We start from the raw sequence: 22541 nt of genomic DNA, 5'->3' as shown, positions 1-22541 counted from the left end.
CCTCCTCCAATGCTGCGGAGCTCTCGTCCACTCCTGGTCGCCAGCCAGTCAGGCCCACGGAGACAGAACAGCAGGTCCCGATGCTAGCCTTTTCTGCAAGGAGCACATTTCAGATTACCCCACAACAATAACACACACACACACACACACACACACACACACACACACACACACACACACACACACACACACACACACACACACACTAGGCTAGCAGTCTAACATACGTTTATCTCCCTGTACCACCACCCGGGCCGGACAACACAAACCCCATCTTCCTCCAGGCCAGTGCAAACCCTGCAGAACTGTCCAGTGCAAACCCTGCAGAACTGTTGGCATGTTACCACCAATTTCCCAAGCTGACAATACGCCAGGCGATCATTACTTACCGCGTGCACACAGACACCCAGCGCCCACCACCAAGCCGATTGACGCTCAGACAGAAACGGCGAGACTCCAGCGGAGCAGTCCAGATCTCGCGAGCGACCCAGCCCCCCTCTATTTAAGCGGCGCCTCCCTGCAGCCCGTAGGCCAGCCAGTCTCCATAGCAGGTCAAACCAATCTGCCACAAAAGTCTTACTCATTAATATTTGTGATATACAAATATCTCTTCTCTGATTGGCTAACAGCGACTCTTCCATTGCGTTTACTTGCCGTTCTTTCTTGGTACGTTGATGCGTTATCTCTACAGATAAAACAAGTCGATTATGTTCTGTTAGGTTGTGGAGTTGTTATTGTTAATGGTCAGCTTCTACAAGCCGAGATGCGATCTGCTCTCTCTCTCTGAGTCTCTCTCTGAGTTGGCTGAGTACAGGAATTCAAAGTTACTCTGTGACAATCATTTTCCCATTCATGTCCTTTCTGGGGGGGGGGCACAGTGGTTAGAACTGTTGCCTTGCAGCAAGAAGGTCCTGGGTTCGCTTCCCAGCCTGGGATCTTTCTGCATGGAGTTTGCATGTTCTCCCTGTGCATGCGTGGGTTCTCTCCGGGTACTCCGGCTTCCTCCCACAGTCCAAAAACATGACTGTTAGGTTGATTGGTCTGTCTAAATTGTCCTTAGGTGTGAGTGTGTGTGTGCATGATTGTTTGTCCTGTGTGTCTCTGTGTTGCCCTGCGATGGACTGGCTCTCTGTCCAGGGTGTACCCCGCCTGACTGCCCATTGACCACTGGAGATAGGCACCCGCCCACCCGCGACCCTACATGGACAAAGCGGGTTCACACAATGGATGGATGGATGGTCCTTTCTGGGGCTAATGCAGGTGACAGGGGTTAAAGAATGTTTTCGCATTTAACGTGGATATGCAACTAAACAAAACGCGTATTACAGTTTCACAGTGATTGAGACCTAACTAATCCAAAAATATCACATTAACACTTAGTGTTAGTCAGTCATTTCTAGACTGTAGCTGAGCATCTGAATATGAATAATAGGTTTAGAAAATGTTCTTCTCAAACTCAAAAGACGTTTTTCTTCCACGCCTAAGTCAACATGCAGCAGATTTGCTACTCCCCTCCAGAATGCATCCCACTCATATCTGATGTATTCCCTGTTGACTTGTTAAAGTTTGAAGTGCTGTATTTGTGTAAAATAAATAAATAAAATATGAAATAATAGCTCATGTGTCTCACCCGGTTTGATTTTAACTTGGCATTTGTGTTGTTGGAGACTTGAGAAAGAGCAGTGTCAAGTGTAAAGCCATTTGGCCGAGTGTTTCTGCTTACTTTTTTCAACATTTCTTAATGCCTGCTGTTTATGTTGTTCACAACTTTGATTGTTTGATTTTTTTGGAGAACACAAGAAAAGTGTGTTTGTATTACTCACTGGTAAGGAGAAGAAACTGCTACAATGAAGTGCGTGGATAGTTCCTAACTGAATAGTTCACTCACCAAATGCAGCACATACCACCTTGAGGTTAGGCCACGGCATCTGACAAGTCATGCAAGATACTTAAGCATCTTAAGCATTACACATGCACTAATGCAATGAGTTCCTTCTTTATGTTGCCTTGTTTTCAAAACATTTCAGAAAATAACTCAAACACAACTCCACCCATACATTTTAGAAGTTGGTGTTTCCTATTTGGCTGTTGTCCAACATTGATATTTGTTTTCAGATGGTCATTAATTAAAACCATATACAAGTGTTACCTTGACCTTGAATAGCTCGATCATATAAAAGAGAAAATACCTCTCATGTTCAAACATGCACCCATGGTCATGTATGTTTCATGGTTTGTGAAAAAGGTGTGCTTCATCCCATTTTTTTCATTTCATCAAAATCTCTGATCTGAAGATCTCTATTAAGGTAGCGCGACTCGGCTTGCGAATGACCACAGTCACTAATTCTTGTCAATTCTTGTGTCTATGTATGTATGTCTGATCTCAGAATTGTGTGTACTGAAACTCTAATTTCCCTGTGGGATTAATAAAGTATCGTTGAATTTGAAAATACTTGTGAATGCACCGATTTACATTGGTGGGGCTTATTTTGACCATTTTCTAAATTTCAAACGGTGATGTTCACTTGGAGGCATATAATACCTCTTCTTTTTTTAAAACAATTGGTTTTACATGCGCGTGTGAAAATGGTCTCCCATTCCCCCCATTAGCCATCAAAAGAAACCAGACAAGAAAACACTCGGGTCAGAAAAAACCGGAGGCCGACCGATGTGTTTTTTTAAGGCCAATACCAATTTTTAAAGAATTTTGTTGCCGATGGTCGTTATCTAAAGCTGATTATTAAGGCCTATACATACATACATATATATACATATATATATATATATATATATATATATATATATATATATATATATATAGCAGCACATTGATTGTGAAAGACAACTGAACACTCACTGTATGCAATATTAATCAAATAAGTCAACAAATCTCTTAATATTTATTGAACTTCAAATATAAAACAAACAAAAAAAAATTAAAATACGGTGTGTTGGGGTCCTTTGGGTCCTTTCTTCAGTCTAGTAATGGTGGAAGTTGGCCACACAGGTGCCTGATATGTTTTATTTATATTTTTTATCGGCTTTTAAAAATTATTTCTGCCGATGACCGATATAGGAAAAAATGGAATAAATCGGTCGGCCTCTAAAAAAAATTTGAAAGATATACAGTGCTCAGTATAAATGAGCACCCTAACCCTAACCCTACACCCCCTTTAAAAAGTACAAATTTAATTAGCAGCTCAATGCACAAAAGAACAATTTCCACATATACCACAAGGCTGGGTTTTATCGAACACTTGTTTAACTCCATAACATGAAATTAAGGTTAATAATATAACTTGGACGGTCTGGAGCTCCCTAGTTGGGATGCTGCCCCCGCGACCCGGGCCCGAATAAGCGTAGGAAGAGGAAGACGACGACGAATATAACATGGATCACAAAATCTTCAGTTTTACGCAAATTGATTGAAGCAAAAATGAATACACTCTGCAACAAAAACTACTACATCTAGTATTTTCTATGACCACTATGGTTTTCAAGGACAGCACCGAGTCTTGGCATGGAATGAACAAGTTGGCGACATATTGCAACATCTATCTATTTCCATTCTTCAAGAAGAACCTCTATCAGAGCCTGGATGTAGCATAGAATAGAGTAGGGCTGGGCGATATGGCAAAAATAGAATATCACAATTTTTCCAAAATTTTATCACGATTTCGATTTTATCACGATTTTTTATCCATGAATAGCATAACTTCAATTGCGTATTAAAGAAGAGAAACATTGAATAAATAAACATTTATTCATATTAGGGATAATCAACACCGTGCTAACACACTTATATTTTAAACTCACACCAGCGATGATAAAAGCCCTGAGAGAAACAATCACAAAAATCAGTTTTTCTCATTTTTCAAGTAACTTAACATAAATTAAAATCGTAAAGATATTTAAAGTGCAAACATGTCAATTGCAAACGTATTGTGTAAACATTAACTTGTTCAAAATACTATGTAGCTCCCAGTTGCTCATGTAGTGGATAGTTAAGCTCAAATACGGCTCTGATGTGCGGCTGGACCAGAGATCGCTTGTGGTAGCAAATAACTGCGCATTCTGAATATTTTCTGCAACTCTCACTTTGCATTCAGCGTACATGCGTGGAATGGCGATGTTCGAAAAATACTTGCGGCTGGAAAACTCGTAGCACGGACCCAATGTTTTTATAATATTCTTAAATCCCACTCCTACTGTTCGCACAGGACACAAATCTTTAACCAAGTGGTACGTCACTGCATCTGCCACGCTGTTCCATCGTCTGCTGTCTCTGTCGTAGGGAGTGAGTTTTGTGAGTGTTTCTGTTAGCGTTTGCTGCCTGGAAGAAGCGCTAGCCGCTGTAGCCGCAGGCTTTTTAGCTTTAGCTGCCAGCTGGCTCTCATTGTATTGTTTGGGATGCCTTCTTTTCAAGTGATTCAACAAGTTTGTGGTGTTGCCATCACTTGCCTTGACGCTCTCCTTGTAAATGACGTTTCGCTGCTCTTTGCCATCTGGTGAAAAACCAAACCAGTTCCATATAATGGAAGAGGCGTTCCTCTTCGGAACGAAAACCTCGTTGTCGCTCTCAGCTGCGGCCGAAGCCATGTTTGTTCACACACAGGTGAAAACAATCGGGGCACTAATATATTACTATGACTCACTCTGATTGGTTAGGTCAAACAAAGGCGTGTCATTCGCCTGGGGTAAGTTCCCTTTTCATTCAGAGGCAGAATTTCAACAGCAGACCTGTGAATTGTGATAAAAAGGTCTCTCAAAAATGACAGACCGTCAGATGTGTAGATCGTAAAACGGTCTAAAATTGTCATATCGCCCAGCCCTAGAATAGAGTAGAATAGAATAGCCTTTATTGTTGTTGTACTAAGTGTGTCATCTAGTAGAAGCTAACTTTTAGCAATAGCAACTCCATGAAAGGGCAGAATATGTTCAGACTTGTGTTACTCGTGGAGAAAACACACCAACATTGCATTTTTTTTACCCAAAAAAGGAGAGCGACCGGAGGCAGCGGAAGAGTCACGTTGCTGTTAGTCAAGCAGTGCCAAGATGTTTGCATATCTTGAATATTAATGAGTAAGACTCCAAATCCAGCCATTTTTCATCCCGTACTCCTTTGACTAACTTCTACTTCCTGAAACAGGAGCACCAGAGCTTTTTGTCCCCATAGAAAACAACTCACAAGGCATACTAAAGACCATAGCACATTAATTGAAACAATGAGTGTATGACTCATAAATGTAACATGAAAATTAAAGGCCTAGCATGCTTTAAAAAAGTGCAATTATTCCTGCCACCATTAATAGTAGAATTTTAAATGATCATATGTTTAAATATGATGGCGTTAATATGATCTTTGTCACATTAATCTGTTAACACTCAGAAAATGTGTTGTGAATGACTGTTATCATCATAAGAAATATCTTCAATGAGGCTGATTCCATAAGTAAAAGGTAACATCTGCCAGTGCCATTGCTATGGGCAACCAACAGGCAAATACATAATCTCTGTCCTTTTGCTCTTTTGTGTTGGATGATGTTTAACTGTTTAAGATTGTGACAGAGACATTACGTCCCATTCGTCATCATCACACACTGTTGAAATTACAACTCCGCATTTGACCCATCCCTGTGGGGAGCAATGAGCTGCAACTGTGGCTGCGCTCGGGAACAATTTTTTCTGGTTTAACCCCCTAATCCTACCCCTTAAAGCTAAGTGTCAAGCGGGGAGGCATCGGGTACCATTTTTTAAGGTTCTTGGTATGACTGACCGGATTTGAACCCAAATCTCCCAGTTCCAGGCTGGACAGTCCTACCACTAAGCCGTGGAGAAGGCAGTAAAACTTGATATTGCTAAAACAACAAATGCTGTTCAAAACTATTTTAGTTATGAGAGAAGAGCGAGCCAGACACTTAAATAGGTGGATCGTTTATTTTTTTTAAACAATGCAAGTCTTTTTATTAAAAAGCAAAGGGTCACTTCTTGTAAAATACATGAATAAAAAATGAGGACACCAGTTTGGGAGGTGGTTCATTCTTACCAATGATTATGTTACAGCAACATTTGTAATTTTATACAACTGGGGAATTATATTTGTTATGATGGTGGTTTAGTGTTTCTCAGCTGTTTTTCAAATTGGTTTGTGAAATCCACCCTCATCCGTGTGTGTTTTGGATTTACTTGCTAGACAACGGAATTGTGTCCCTATCTTGCTTACAGAGGTGTGAGATGATGAGGTTTCACAGGTAGAGAATGTGGTAAAAATAAAGAGGCTGCAAGCAGCAGTCTTCGTGCCACAGCTTGGCTTGATGCTGCTGTTCCTGCAGCAGATTTGCTGTAATGAGTTGGAAGAGGAGGATACTGAAACACCAGCTGCTAGACATACCACATCAACCTACTTTCTGCAAAAGCAGGAATATAAAACAGCTTTGGCTTTCAGTTTCAGGTCCAGTTTCTTTGGCTCCCACAGTGGCCTGGTGTATATATGTATTGATAATGTTCAGTGCAGTTATTTGAGAAATAAGAGACTTGGCTTCATAGCAGCAATGCACATTTATCAGTATTCCTTATATATTTTATCAAGTAACTGGAGTTAGTGTGTGCCTAGGCTCTTGACATATAAATAACTGGTTTTTAGTGAGCTTTTGATGATGGGAATGTTATTTTATATTCAACCATCCTTAGTAAACCATTTCAGTGCTATGCTGCTTACTGTAGCTCTGTTTGCCTTTGTCAAAGACAAAGCCATTAGGATGAGCGGGGAGCCCTGTCATTGTTCTTACATCATTGTTGTGTCATGTGGTTAAAGGCTTGGCGCATGGTAGTACACTGTGTGTCGAGCACAAAAGCCTTGCTCACATGCAGGAATACACCGTAGCCTTCCCAACAACGCGTCCTCTGGTCGCAGATGAAGCCACTTGCTCAGAGTAAAGAGTTTAAATGACTCATGCAGAATTCAGATCATTGCAGAGTCTAGAGCAGCGGTTTAGGCTGATGTTGAACATGTGGTCGAGTCGCCATGGAGTTAGAGGCTATGTACACAGCAAAGTTCATTAGAGTTATATGTTTAAGAACCGGTTGTGCTTATTGTTTGAGAGGATTTAACGGTGAAATGGGAAGTACCCAGGCTGCTTTGAAACTGTCACAGTATGTAAAAACAATTTGGCTTAGAGTTGACTTTATTTCTGACAGGTAATGCTAAAGAAAACTCTGGTGGGTGTGATACAGGCACTGACTTCATTATTAGTAAATATCTAAGTTGTAAAGGTTTAAGCAACTTTTAGGATGCATCACATCTTTGTGTTTACTTGGAGTTTTAGAAGTTTGAGGAAGTTAGGAACATTTCTCAATTGAATTTTCATTATCAATTTTTTGCAGATGATTAATCATTTTTCACTTGGGTTGTATGATATCTTGAGAATTATTGGCTGACTTTACTCATACTTTTAATAAATTTGCAGTGTTCTCTTGAATGGGTGCCTTGTAAGTCGTCGTCTTGGAGCAAAAAGCTGATGTGCCCGTTTCAGGAATTCGAAGTGAGCCTGATCAGAGTTAAGCTTCAGATGGCAGGATTTGGAGTTTTGTTTTCTGATATTTGGACATCTCGCCTCTGACTGGCTAACAGCAAAGCAACTCTACCACAGACTCCATTTGCTCTGCAATGTTTTATCTCCACGAAAAAACACAAGCCTGAAGGAGTTCTGCTGTGTTGTGGTGCTGCCAATGCTAACGATTAGCTTCCGCTAGCCAAGACATTCTTTGCTATTTCCTGGACGCTAAACCAACATCGGCCTTCCCCGTCGTGAGTCGAGAAAGTTGAGTCCATGAATGTTAAGTGACAGTGTGGTGAAAATGGTCTCCTACACCTATCTCCTGCATTAGTTTCTGGAAAAAAAAAATGGTGAAAAGATCTACATGTTCAGCCTGCATGACAGACTCAGACCGATCAATTATAATCAAGTTGATTTTTGACCATTTTGGACTTTATGTAATTGGTATTCCATTTTGCTCTTAGTTTAGCTTAAATCAATCTGGGTTTGCAACAAAACAAGTTAATTTAGTTATTTTTCGGAAATATGCTGAAAGCTTCCGGACAGTAGATGAGCTGGTGGAGGACAAATGTGTTTGTCATGAATGTAGACTGTTACCCTTTTAAATAATTAAGAAGAACAAGGCTGTAGACGCAAGTATAATGTTTTAGCATTGGACTTTGGTGAAGAAAGTAAGTGCATCGGCTAATGTGTGGAGAAGTTGCCAAACGGCATCACTAATGGGCCAACATCCTTAGGGTGATGGATGGGAATGTCCCTGAGGAGGTAGCTGCTATTAGTGAGGACTGTGTGTTGAGAAATAAGTTCATGAAATTAGAACCCTGCTTGTTGGTGAGTGCTGTTAGTTGATGACAACACTGATTGGCCAGATTTTGTTTACGTCACTTTGCAGATTGATGATTTGCCATCATGATGATTAACGCGGGTGCTATATTGGACTACCATAGTCTTTATTGAGAAATTCCAATGTTCATGAAGAATTCAACCACAGTTTCACTTCAGTCTGGTTTTGAGGACTAATTACCAGAGAGCTGCATGATTATAAATGTTTATTGAATGGTTTTCGCCACAGAAATAACTGTAGTAAAAGTTCATTTGAAAGTTTGGCAAATGGATGACAAGAAGAAGTGGAACTCCTTTTGCTGGCAAAAGCAACAAAGAAAAGGCAATCTGTGTGTTCCTGCAGCTTCACTCTTTTCATTATTGTCAATAAATTTGTGGATAACAGCATTTTTCCACTCATTCTCCTCAAAAAACAGACATTGCACATTTTCATAGAACTTGACTTACATCCAGTAACTATTGCTTTTGTCTTCTCGGCTGTTGTGCGACCGACCAGCTTGGAATCATTTTGGAAAATGTCGCTCACCCACTTTGTTTCAAACCGTGTAATGTTTTTTTTTTCTTTTTTGAATCGTCCCTTGGAAGCTGAACTAACATCCTAACAACGAGCTCAGAGTATACCCTGTTCCTCTTTTCATCAGATCTTACAGGTAGCTCTGGGTTGACCTTTTTCTCCGTTTGTTTTATTTTCTCTCATATTGTGTCAGAGTGCATGTTCTCCCTGTGCATGCGTGGGTTCTCTCCGGGTGCTCCGGCTTCCTCCCACAGTCCAAAAACATGACTGGTAGGTTGATTGGTCTGTCTAAATTGTCCTTGGGTGTGTGTGTGTGTGTGCATGGTAGGGCTGTCACAATAATCGCAAGAACAATATATCGCGATATCAAGAAACCCACCTCGCTGCATGACGTGCCACCGCAATTACCGCACTTGATTAAATCTCGCGACAGCGCATGCTGAGAGGTAAAGTCTGCGTTGATCGAGGAGATAGCAGGGCACTTTTTTTTATTTCTGTTAGATGTTGCAGCCAAATTTGCATTTCAAAGTTAAACCTCCTGAATGTTGTTTTTAAGTTCAGTCAGAGAATGCCGTTACTGCCCTTTGATCTGCATTCAATAAAGTGTTAAAAATGGCCATGTATTTTTTTTCTAACATTTTTTAAATGTGTAAGCACAATGTTTCAAAGGAAATATTGCCATGAGTTTAGTAATTAACAAACAAATTTGCTAAGTACATATATAAAAACGAGGTCCAATAATATCGCATATCGCAATATTGAGCTGCCCTGACTCACCGCAGGGGAAATTCCTCAATCGCGACAGCCCTAGTGCATGGTTGTTTGTCCCGTGTGTCTCTGTGTTGCCCTGTGATGGACTGGATCCCTGTCCTGGGTGTACCCTGCCTGATTGCCCATTGACAGCTGGAGATAGGAAACAACCCCCCCCCCCCCCGACCCTACATGGACAAGGGGTTCAGACAATGGATGGATGGATGATGGATTGTGTCAGAGCTGGTTGCTACGTTGAAAGAATACAATACAAACTTCTTTTGGTCTTTCTATCATCTGTACTGTCTTTTTAGGCCATTTCTGTGCATCTGTCCTCTCTAACATTGTTCCAGATGGCAAACGAGTTTCTGCAAAGACGTATCCTTGTTGTTTTTAAAAGCAAGTCTTAGCAAGTGGTTAAAGTCTGGATTTTCAGTCGTAAAAACTCTGATCACAAGAGCATTTCACTACTCAATGCTAATTTTTTTGCAGCTGCAGACGTCATTTTACATTCAAGCTGGTATTTGATGCCTGCTTTGTTTTTTTCTGTACAGAACTAGTTCTGCCAGTAACTACTTCCTCTCAGCAGTTGCAAAGAAGAGGGAAATTATAGCTGATGGCAAGTCTTATTACCCGCTGGGATCCAAAACAGATGAACTACTAGTAGAGTGACTCATTTTCTCTTCAATAAGTCAGTTAATAAAACTGAGAGAGATCTATACAATTGTACGTGCTATAATTGGTTTATTCCATTTGAGTCTGAGTTAACCCCCAACTTATATGCTTGTCTTTCATTAAAAAGAATAGGTTTTAACTGAAACTCCTTTAACTAGTGATTTGCTGAGTTTATTAGAGTATCGCTTGACATATATCAGTTGAGTTGTGGGAAGCTATCGGCAGTAAGTGTTATTACTTCAGCTAAAGTGTTTGTGTAGTTTCGCTCGTGGCTTATTGGAAATCTGTAAAGAAAAAAAAACTCATAACATTGATAGATACATAACTCCAGTCCGAGAGCCTAAATGCTTTAATGGATGGATCAGCCACTACAGAGCAATACCTTCAAAAATGAGACGTTTTTTAAAAATGAAATTAACAAATCAAGTTGTCGTACATAAATAACTTCCGTTTTTCACAAAAGAACAACAAATCAGGCAGTTAAAACATGCATGAAGAAAATTTTTTAAATCCGTTCTATTGACTAGAACTAATGCATTATATTTTACCTTAAATATGTTGATTTATACATAGTTTGTGTTGATTCACCAGGAAAAATAATATATTTTCTGTCTAAATTCAGTAGTTCTGTTTATTGAATCATACTTGTATTCTTTGGCAGACTAGCATTTTTTTTATTATACATACCTGCTTGATGTCTCTTCCTTTTGCTATGTGGTTTTCAGGTCATGTTTTATTTACCTAGCTATTTACTTAAAGACACTTCGATCACGAGTCACCCAGACTTTGCACAAGGATTTTGTTGTTTGTGTTTTGTTGAACTGTGCATTTTGCTTTTTTGCCTGTGTATTTGCACTCGGACCTGACTGCATACATGAGTTGCTAGCCCTCATCCAAGGAGGGAGAGAGAGGCACAGAACACCTGAAATTAAATTTTCTCAACACGCTAACACAATTAGCTCCTGCAAGTGTTTCCACTAAAACCCTACGTGCCCCTTTTAATAACAATCAAGGTAAATAAAATTTGTCTTGAATAACTGTGAATTATCGACTTGGTAAAAGGTGTGTCTGTTTCAAGTGCATGACCAGGCTATGTAAATGGTCTCAAAACTGCTGCTTAGTTTTAGTTCTCATAAAAAAATCTACTAGGTAACCCCACTATCTGGGTACAAATCAGATGCCATTGCACTCTGCATAGCCCTCTTGGATATACAGAAATCATGATTATCTACATCTTCTATTATTATTCAATTATTTTCTTTCTTTGTTGTATTCCTTTTATTTTCTTTTACAAACGTTGCTGTATACTGTGTAGCATGGTTAACTACATACTAGAATTAACGCTGTTTGCTATCAGCTTTGTTAGATTCTGAAGAAAAGATTGGACATATTAGCATATGAACTTATATTATGCACAAATATCTAGGATATTAATGCAATCGATAGAAGTTCATACACTAACTGTCTTGGTCTATATTTTAATCCGAAGATTTATGTTTAATTTAAGATGATTAATTTTAATAGCAAAAGTTTATTTATTGAATCAGAAGTTTAAAGGAATCTTTGCTTATTCCATAACCAAAAATATACACCATTCTGTGTTTCATTTCAAAGAAGAGTCGGAGTTTTAAAAAGTTAAGAATTTATTACTAATGCTTTTAAAAATGACAATTTGAAATGACAATTTAGAAATGACAATTTTTAACAGCTTTGATATTAAAACCAATTTTAACAGCTTTGATATTAAAACTTATTTTTAAAAGAAAACCTGTGACTGAATGGAAACTAAAATGAAATGCGAGGTTTTAGATGCGTGAATAAATCTCAGAAGGTTTCTTTCAGAGAGAGAAGCGTGTTCTGGGTGGTAAAGTTGGTTTTGCAGCTAACTGAGTTGTTCTTAGAGATAACCGCATACAGACGCCATCTGTCGAAACTGTCTACCTCACCCAGTCCAGGAGACCCTCTTCTGGATCCGAGATGTCAGGTGGAGATGATTTTCTCCGGGCACGAGGTTGGTAGAAGGACCTTAGTGTGACCAAATCGGTCCTGAGATGTCTCCGTGGGTCACACAACTGATGAAACTAGTTGCGTCTCAAAATCAATAACTCTGAAGGAGTTTTGTGTCAGCTGGTTACAGACGTTTATTCGGAGCAATTCTATCAGCATGACAGAATAGCTTAGTGAGGCTTCGGGCGGCCGACCCTCGTCCTCTGTGATGACTCTCGTCGCCACGAGAGTATCTGCTTGGTTCAAGAACTGGCTTTCAGCTGTGGGAGATTTAGTTTTAACAAAACCTCAGAACACGCCCTCTCAGCGTCAGAAAGCTCATTGTCATGAAGTAAAGACATGTGAGGTGGTTAAACTTTACCCTTAAACGGACCATTAGCATGGATAGGCTGGCATTAGCATCGGAGAGGTTAGCCATTAGCGTGCCTAGGCTGGCCACTAGCTGACTAATTACTCTCCGAGTCATGCTAATGGCTAGCCTCTCCGATCCTAATGCCAGTCTATCCATGCTAATGGTCTGTCAAGGGGGTAGGAAATCCAGCTAGTGGCATGCCTAGGCAGGCTAATGGCTAGCCTCTCCAATGCTAACACCAGCCCATCCAGGCTAACGCTAGCCTATCCATGCTAATAGACAGCAGAGGGAGTGTTTGAACCAGTCAATGACCAGCCGAGGGCTGCTAGTCCCTAGCGTATCTAGTAATAACGCCGGTAAAGGTGCTATTCCTCAGTAAGCAGCGCCATCCTCTCAGTTACCGGCGCCAGCTTATCATTAATCAGGTCGGTAGTTTGCTTCAGAATTTATATAGCCTCCTGCTGCTGGGCAGTAGTCTTAATTTTTGCCCCACGCGCCATACAAGATGACCTTCTGGTTTACTGAACACACATTACTGATTATCATAATAATTATTATTATTACCCAAAGCATAATAAGTCATTTCAGTAATTAAAATACATTTATACTGAAATAAGATGATTATTTGATGATTGTAATAAACAGTAATAAAGTCAGAGTTTATTAAAATTATTATTTAGAATTATTATTGTGAAATCTTGAAGTGTCCTTCATCTTGGGACGGAACAGCAGCAGATAAAGATGGTGTTTCAGCAGACATCACGGCTCCTGGCGGGTAATCTGTGGGGCAAAGTTACAGTTCGACCCAGCTTGACCCAGCTGGGAAAATGTGACCTTTGTCACAAATTAGAGGCCATTCATGACGCTACAACTGGCAGCAGTAGCTATGGAGGTAGAGTGGGTCGTCCGGTGATCAGGGGGTTGCAGGTTCGATCCCGGCTCTGACCAGACAATGCTGCTGTTGTGTCCTTGCAAAAGACACTTAACCCTCCTTGAAGGAGCCGGTGGCGTCAGTGTTCAGCAAGCCTCGCCTGCAGCTGTGGCTACAATGTAGTTCATCCCCACCAGCATGTGAATGTGTGTGTGAATGGGTGAATGAAGCGCCTTGCTGTTATTATGCAAGTGTTTCATTCATTCTTTCAGATTACAATGCATAAGGAGCAGTGTGTTGATGTGGGGTTGTGTGATAGATATGAGTAGTTGGCGTCTTACCTGCATTGGACAGTAATCAGAACAATGGCAGTCCAGTGCAGCATGTTTAGTGTTTTAACAGTGAAACTAAGTAATTGTGTTTAATTGAATCCAGTCAGGGTAACTAATCCTGATAAGAAAAGCTGTATAATTCTTGAGTTTTTGGCAGAAAATCACTTTTTTATAGAATGTTTTCTGAGTGCAGTCTAGCTTTAATACTCAAATCCTTCCTAGAAACTACGACCACTCTGACTGATGTCTACTGCAGATAGAAAATGTTATCTCCAGTGGTCCGTTTTCCTGTTCTTATCAGTGTCCGGGTTGTGGGGGTAGCAGCCCCAGAAGAGAGGACCAAACCACCCAGCAAACTCCACCAGCTCTTCATTGGGATACCACGGCGTTCCCTTGCCAACGTGGAGCTCTAATCCCTTCAGCGTGTCCTGGGTTGACCTGGGGCCTCCTACTAGCAGGGCATGCCCAAAACACCTCCCCAGGGAGTTAAAAATGTGATCTAAGATGTTTGTAATTGCAGTTAAGCTAAAAAATAGTTTGAAGACTTATTTGGGAACAAAGCTTATTTAGAATGAGAAAATGTCCAAAATGAAAGCAGTAGGGTTTTGTGAACTGGAGTCTCTGTGGCTGCCTGTGTTCCTGTTTTCCTCTCCCTGTGCCTTATTCAGTTCATTTCTTTGTAGCCTGCAGGCAACTCCAGTGATCTCTCCTTTTAAAGGAAGAACAAAAAAAAGATTTTTTTTTTTTTTTTTGCATGATCGTGTTCAGAATTTCATATAACTTTTGTCTTTCCTTTTTGGTTGATTACCTTTTCAGCAACCTCTCATCTCCTTTGACTCCTCTGTCCTTATATTTCACTTGTGTCCTCAGCGGAGGTCTATTTTTGTCTTTCCTGCATACCTGTATCAAGTGTGGGAAACCAAAGAATGTTGAAAGTTACTGACCTTACACGATGATGAGGTGGATCATTCATTTTTAAAAAATCTTTGCCAGTATAATTTCACTCCCATTGAAATTTTTAAAACTTTAGCTAAGACTTAAAAAACTGAGAAAAATGTCCTCAAATTTAAAGGAGGTAAAATTCAGCATGCAAAATGTAACTTTGTAGAACAGCTGTGATGAAACATTAAGTGTTGAGACAAAGGAGTGGGTTTTAACTGATGTCTGCTCTCCTTTCCCACAGGGCAGTGATGCCTGGGATGGTGATGTTTCGGCGGCGCTGGTCAGTTGGCAGTGATGACCTGGTGCTGCCCGCCCTCTTCCTTTTTTTAATACACTGCGTCTGGTGAGTCCCCTTGTCCTCTGACCTGTTATTCTTTTGTTTAATACTCTATGCTCATACACCAATCAGCCACAACAATATAACCACTAAAGAGAAGAAATCATTTTTTACACAAGTGACATCTAATCGAAGCCTGCACTGCCATTCGCACCAACTCTGTGACTTATCTCTGTTGCCGGCTCAGAGGCGTATTCAGCAGCGGATCAACTTCCACCCCCCGTTCCGTCCCATTACGCCTCTTTACTTTCACACATTACATCAAATGGGATGAAGATTTGAGAGGCGATGTGTGAAAGGGACTTAGCACTGCTTCTCTTGTTATCACGCATTCTGCTGGGACAACCTGCATCGTGGCAATCATCAAATGCTAATTTGACAGTTGTCTTCAACCTCAACAGTTTTGTACGTTGATCCAAACAACTACAAGGCATTAGGGATGTTACGCTGATCCGGTTTTCCATTTGCTTCTCTTTCATTCGCAGGTTGGTGGTTCTATCCGTGGTCCTGTTTGGCCTTCCGTACAGCTCCGACCAGTCATGTTCCGCCACACTGGTGGATCATGGCCGAGGGTACCTGGGAATCCTGGTTAGCTGCCTTATTTGTGAGAGTGCCATTATGTGGTTAAGTATGAGGGGCAGCATTTTGTACACGCAGCCCAGGGAAGCTGTTCAATATGTGATCTACATTCGGCTAGGTAAGACATAAATGGTTTTCTGTGAGTGATTCTATTTAACTCTGTGCTTGTGCAAAAATATTTTTTATTCTCTCTCTTTTGCGTCCAGTTATTCTCCTGGTCGAGTTTGTTTATGCTGTTGTGGGAATTGCCTGGCTTGTCCAGCATTATCAGCCATGTTCCGATGTCACGGCCAAAAACTTGGCTTTGGGTGAGTTAAGACTTTTAAGTGGGATCGGTTTAACCCCAGGACGTTCTTATGTGTGAGTATGAATGTTATAATGTTCTTTGCAGGAATTGTGGCATGCAATTGGCTGGTGATACTCAGTGTTTGCATCACCCTCACGTGCACCTTTGATCCTACTGGACGGACTTTTGTCAAACTGAAAGCAACTCGTCGGCGTCAACGAAACCTCACTACGTACACGCTCAGGTACCAACAGCCTCTCATAGACAGATTACAATGTTTGTACCGTTTAAAAAAGAAAGCCCAACCATGGTTATGTTAATAATAATGAATAATTCACAATAATAAAGGTATGGGTGTCATACATTGTTTGTGAATTGTGATACCCCTAAAAAACAGTTAGAAATCAGTCAGTCGGCCTGTTTAAAGGGTGAATGGTAGTCGCAGTGCTGTTTGGTTTCAAACCTGAGACAGCTGGGGGGCTTAAGTACCTGTCCACAGGTGCACAAGTCCTTTAGGGAGATTGAAATCTTTTTTCAGTTTTTTTCTGTGACCCTTGTGGGTTTTTACTTCTTTAATGGAGGGGTGCCAATGTTTTCCACGTCTGTGAACATCTATTTATCAGTGTTTTATTTAATCTTGACACTAGTCTCCTGCTCGTCTCTTTTTGGTGTTCACACTTTTTCAGTCGTGACATAATTCTTTGTCTTTTTCTTGCTGTTAGACACAGACTAGAAGAAGGTCAGGCCAGCAGCTGGAGCAGGAGGCTGAAATTTTTTATGTGCTGCACAAGAGCCCAGGATACACAATCAGTGAGTCATGTTACGCACCTAGTAAACTCATTTCCTGTTTGTGGTGAAGAAAAAGTCAAAGTGAAAACGGGTGAAACTGTAACTATGCATCTCATTTAGGACTTTATGGGCATTGCATTTGCGGAATAGATTAAAAGCTGCTCTGATTGAATTATCTAAGTGTTGCATAACAACGGCAGTGCCAGTTTTTGAATAATAATCCACTTTATTCTGGTAATTCTTACATTTTCTTGCTGTATTGTGAGCTCAGTGAGGACAACTCCAGTAAAACAAGCATTTGGTGGTCTGTCTTCTATTCAGTTACCTTTGATTCCACACTAAGCTCCATCTCTGTTACTTAACTCCACTAAATTAAATTTGAGGTGGGGTACATTACTTTGTCCAACCACAGGACCAGGTTGTTGTTTTAGCAGGTTAAACAAGATGGTCCCAACATTCTTCTCTAATACCAAATTTTAAATTTTTTAGTTAGTTCAGCTGCTGTTCAGTTCTGCCGTTTATTACTTTTTTGCTCATAATATTTAATCCCTGGAACAGTTTAAGTTAAGGGTGAGAATTAAACCTGTTAATTATGATCAATTAATTAGGAAAAAAGTTTAAAATGTACCTCCTTGAGCACAAGCACCCCCCATTTTTGGGCCTGAAATGTTAAGCATCACAATTTATGCCTTTTATATCAATAAATTTCATCAAGCTACACCTCTAGCAAGCCTGCGGAGCCTGGGCTACTAGACCATATAAATCTTTTTACGTGCTCCAATCACAACTAAAACTACAAATAAATCAATCATGACAAATAGCTCTTCATGAGGAAAAGAGAAAGAAAATAATAAATCAACATTTTTACTAGGGATGTCCCAATCCCGATCCCTGGATTGGATTGGGCCGATTTTTTCTTTTTTTTTTTTTTCAGTGATCGGAGATCGGCAATTATAACTGGCGAGTCTTGTCGATCTCCCAAAATAGGCTATGAGCACGTTGGCATATGCTTTTATCCACCTTTTCTCAGTGGCCTAGTGGTAGAGTGTCCGCCCTGAGACTGGGAGATCAGGGGTTCGACTCCTGGTCGGGTCATACCAGAGACTTTGAAAAAATGGGACCCAATGCCTCCCTGCTTGACACTCAGCATTAAGGGGTTGGATTGGGGGGTTAAACCACCAAATAGTTCCTGAGCACGGCTGTGTGTGCAGCTCACCGCTCCCCCAGGGGATGGGTCAAATGCGGAGAACAAATTTCGCACACACACCTGTGTGTGTGACAACTAATGGGACTTTAACTTTAACTTTATCCAGGGGGAAACTACTGTAGAGGGCTCATTTTCCTGTGTGAGTCTCGCCCTGTTTACGGTGGGGTTTTCCGACTCAAAAACTTTGCTTTGGGTGAGTTAAGACTTTTAAGTGGGATCTGTTTAACCCCAGAATCAAGCGGCGATTTACATTTCTCAAGATTTCTGGGATCCTCACCGAATTGCTCTGCTCTCCTGTCAGTTCGTGTGAGTTTAAATCCTTCCAGACAAACCTCTGAGTCTGCTATGAGCTTGTTCATCCACGTCCTCTTAAAAATCATCAGGCTGTAAGTAATCCTGTTGCAGCAGCTGAGTCAGCACTTGGAGCTCTTCCATTCTATTGGGGGAGAAAGCGGATATTTCCTATAATCATAAAGGGTATCTTTGGTTTATATCTCTGTTCCCTCTCCAGAGCTGCATTTAGGTTTCTCTGCATTTCTGGAGGCAGAACCGGTGTTTCACTTGATATAGTTAGCTGCTAAAGAGAGCTAGCGTTAGCTGCACCTACCTTAAGGGCATTAAAACACGCACAGAATAAAAAGCAAAGAATAAAAAGAGAGTAACGAAGCGAGAGCTGCAGTTACTGGCTGCAGCCCACCTCCTGCTCTTTGTAACCGAACGCGATCTTTCCTGTTTTGCACTTTGTATCTTCACAGTAGCAACTAACACTCTACGTCTGGTCTCAAAACAGGAAGTTGATTTCATGGGATTTACAACAATAATGGTACAATGGACATAACAATGCTTATAATTGAAATAGTCTTAGAAAGTTCACTTGAGTTACTTGCTAAAATATATATAAATATATATATATATATATATATAAATATATATATATTTCAGCTTCATAAATTTGAATAATAAAGGCAAACTACAGTGGGGCAAAAAAGTATTTAGTCAGCCACCGATTGTGCAAGTTCTCCCACTTAAAATGATGACAGAGGTCAGTAATTTTCATCATAGGTACACTTCAACTGTGAGAGACAGAATGTGAAAAAAAAATCCATGAAATCACATGGCAGGATTTTTAAAGAATTTATTTGTAAATCAGGGTGGAAAATAGTCATATCGTTAATAAAAATTGAGAATAAGAGAGGTCCCAAGGAAGACCCTTGTGGAACACCTCCCGTAACTCCTCGTTGTCTCGACTGGCATTCGTTAAAGACAGTAATTTGAGAACGGTTATGAAAAAAAGAATTAAACCAGAGTAAAGAGTAAAGATACTAATTAAAGTGTGGGTATGTTATCTGTGCCTCACTGACATTATTTCTGATTAAAAACTTTGCTTGGGTGCAAATTGTCTTGAATGAATAAAATGCTATTAATCAAGAATAATTAATTACAAAGCCTCAAATTAATTAGATTGTTTTTTTAATCTGGTCTCACTCCTAGTTTAAAGTTAGTTTGATTTGGGTTTTTTTTTTTTTCTTTTTTTTTACTTTTGATATTCGAGTTATTTCCTGCCACCACCACATCCTAATACTTGCTGCTTTGACATCCAGGATGCATATTCAGAAGTGGCCAGCCTTTTTGCAGAGTTCTTTAGAGACCTGGACATCGTGCCCAGTGACATCATTGCTGGTCTGGTACTTCTTCGCCAGAGACAGAGGTCTAAGAGGTCATCCATCCTGGACCAGGTATCACTCCCTGTAGGGTTATTTTTTTAATAAACATTAAATCATACTAAAATAAAAATGTGAATTAAATGCTTTGTTTAACAATATCTTTTTTCAGGCCAACAATGACATTTTAGCGTTCTTATCAGGAATCCCAGTCACTCGTAATACTCGATATCTGGACCTAAAGAACTCTGTGAGTTTATCAGTGTATTGAAACTCACAAAGTCAAATCTGTATCTGAGCTGAAACCTATAAATTTATCCATGTGTGTGTATTTTGTCTGTTTCTCCTTTTCCCTCCCAGTCTGAGATGAACATGTACAAAGATGTGTGTTATTACATGCTCTTTGCCCTGGCTGCATATGGTTGGCCCATGTACCTGATGAGGAAGCCCGGCTGTGGGCTGTGCCGCCTCGCCAGCTCCTGCCCGTAAGCACTCGAACATACCCCCACACAGTTTTATCTATTTGATTTCTGTGTCTCCTGAGCCTCTTCAGCGCAGATCAAATTTCACACGCTGCAATACTTGCCAAGTGGTGTTCCACTGAGACAATACCACTCCAGCTAGAACCACTCACTGACACAAGCAGCACACTGAATCCATCACACACTCTTATCCAGGTGTCCTGCACCGGGATGCTAATTATACCTCTGGTTTCACCTGTTGTTGCTGTATTTCTCTTTGCACAATAACCCAACACCGATCGTCTCTCTTGCTGTGGCTGTGGTCTTTGTCTTCCTGCCCAGCTGCACCTCGGTGTCTGGCTCTCGGCTGTCTCAGTCCGTGACGGTGGAGGAGGACAACTGCTGCGGCTGCAACGTCCTGGCCATACGCCGACACTTCCTGGACAGGGATCTCAAGCAGGTCCACATTGTCTACACTTCCTGCCACGATGCTGTGAGTGATCCAACACGCGGGCCTCACACAGTCATATATGTTTAAGCTCTAATTCCTTGTCAAATAGAGGATGGGTGTTGTGGAGGCGTTTCACAGCATCAGGCTAATACTCATCTCCACAGTGCGCTGTAGGAGAAGAATGACCTATTTTATGCTGTTTTAGGTTGATGAGCAAAGTCATTGCTTGAAGTTTTGAAGTTTACTTGCATCTTTGATTCCTTATGTTGTACTCTGGGATGCTTGAAGCTGTGTGAGGGTTGTTCACATTCTTGATAGTAAGTCTCCACGTCTGAAGCAGCTATGAGTCATAGCCAAACAGTTGCTGAGACAAAGTAAGCTGTACCTCCTTCGTGCTTCATTTAGGTTGGTTGCTGATTTATATGTTTAAAGCTTGATGGATCTTTTTGTGTGACTATTACACGTTATGAACATTTATGCTGTTGTGTCCTTGAGCAAGACGCCTAACCCACCTCGCCTGTTGGCGGTGGTTGGAGGGGCCGGTGGAACCAGTGCTCCACAGCCTCACCTCTGCCAGAACTGTTCGTCACCACCAGGGTGTGAGTGTATGTGTGCGTGGCTATGACTGATTGTGTTGTAAAGCACTATGGGGGGTTGTAGGACCCTAGAAGGGGCTATATCAAATACAAACTATTCACCATTACATCTATAAAAATCATCACGGGTTTCAAATTATCACCGAAGCATCACCTAGTCCCCAAATGACTTCTAGTAGCTAAATGGTCAAAAATATTTAGCATATTAGCTGTACATTTAGAGTTATTGTTAAAATTTTAATATCCTGGAACACGAAGTATAATTATATAATTGACTCGTTTCATAGTAAAGAAACATTTTTAACAACAGTTGGTGTACTCAGATGTGGGATGTAGGCTGGGATCTGTAAAGTAGAATGCTTCTGAGTTTCCACTTATAAATTCACTGATTTAGGGACGCTGTGCCAAGATTGAAAAGACTTGACGACGAAGACTGAGGAGTTGCTCCGATTTCTGGGCTGCTAGTGAAACTGCAGCCTGCACTAGACTGTGGTAGCTTTATTCTCGTCTGTGAGAGACATTTAGGGGCTGAACTGGGAGGAATTTTTATGTCTTGCTGCCAGAAGCAAAGATAGTCAAAGAGCTGAGCTGACGTGTATGCCGATGGTTTCATTCTGGAACTGCAGTGTGCCATCTAACAGCACACACTGTGGCAGGTTTATATCGGTCCTTTCATTATGCTGCCAGCAAACAGCGGTGCAATTAGGGGATCTTCCATCTGTGTGATAGAAGTTCCTGTCACACGGGCCAGATTGAACAGATCACTGACAAGTAAGCATTCAAAACAAACACCGAACCTCTGGTGCATCGGGTACTTCTTTTAGTCACGTCACTTTTTATCCATGGATTAGAAATAACGAGTCAATCTGATCATATTTTGGCTTTTAATTCTATAAACGGTTAATTTAAGAGCATTTTTCCTGCAGTAACTAAAATGGAAACGACTCAGAACCACTTGGTCAGTAAGTTTTTGTCGTTTATGTTAACAATTCTCTCTTTAATGTTTACACTCTCATATGCAACAAGGTCAAGTGTAACAATTATTTGAAAGATCTCATTCACATGTTTTTTTTATTTTTGTTTGTTTTTTTATTAATCTGCTGCTGGTCTTTAGTATGAGGTGAGTCGTTTTCTGCTGAACAAATGTTCGTTCCTGTTCCAAGAGGTTCCAAGTTTGAAAGAGGAGTAGAGGGCAGAAAACAATTTCACTTTTTCTTCAATAAAGTAGCAATAAAGTATTTTTTCTTTTATCTGATGGCACCGTCTAGTGGCTGCATTAGCGTATCACATCTTGACCTATTTTCATTTTCGTATTTAAGGCCGAAAGCAACG

The 22541-nt window shown here is 40.6% G+C and overlaps 1 protein-coding gene across 4 annotated transcripts in view; it reads left to right on the top strand.

Moving 5' to 3' along the window:
- Positions 1–22541, top strand: part of dagla (diacylglycerol lipase, alpha) — a 52092-nt gene that overhangs the window by 11739 nt on the left and 17812 nt on the right. For 2 of the 4 annotated variants that reach the window (XM_015953130.3, XM_015953128.3), the window contains exons 2-10: positions 15084–15185; positions 15665–15876; positions 15965–16066; positions 16150–16288; positions 16767–16854; positions 19642–19776; positions 19874–19951; positions 20062–20186; positions 20505–20655. In XM_015953130.3, coding sequence (XP_015808616.3) covers positions 15091–15185; positions 15665–15876; positions 15965–16066; positions 16150–16288; positions 16767–16854; positions 19642–19776; positions 19874–19951; positions 20062–20186; positions 20505–20655 — 1125 coding nt within the window. In that variant the 5' untranslated portion in view covers positions 15084–15090. Of the gene's footprint in view, positions 1–15083; positions 15186–15664; positions 15877–15964; positions 16067–16149; positions 16289–16766; positions 16855–19641; positions 19789–19873; positions 19952–20061; positions 20187–20504; positions 20656–22541 lie in introns of all 4 variants that reach the window. The other 2 variants (XM_070555028.1, XM_070555027.1) reach the window with 1 other exon arrangement.

Source organism: Nothobranchius furzeri, chromosome 9 (genome assembly GCF_043380555.1).
Source record: "Nothobranchius furzeri strain GRZ-AD chromosome 9, NfurGRZ-RIMD1, whole genome shotgun sequence".
NCBI classification, from domain to species: domain Eukaryota; kingdom Metazoa; phylum Chordata; class Actinopteri; order Cyprinodontiformes; family Nothobranchiidae; genus Nothobranchius; species Nothobranchius furzeri.
This window is presented reverse-complemented; position numbering and strand designations above follow the sequence as displayed.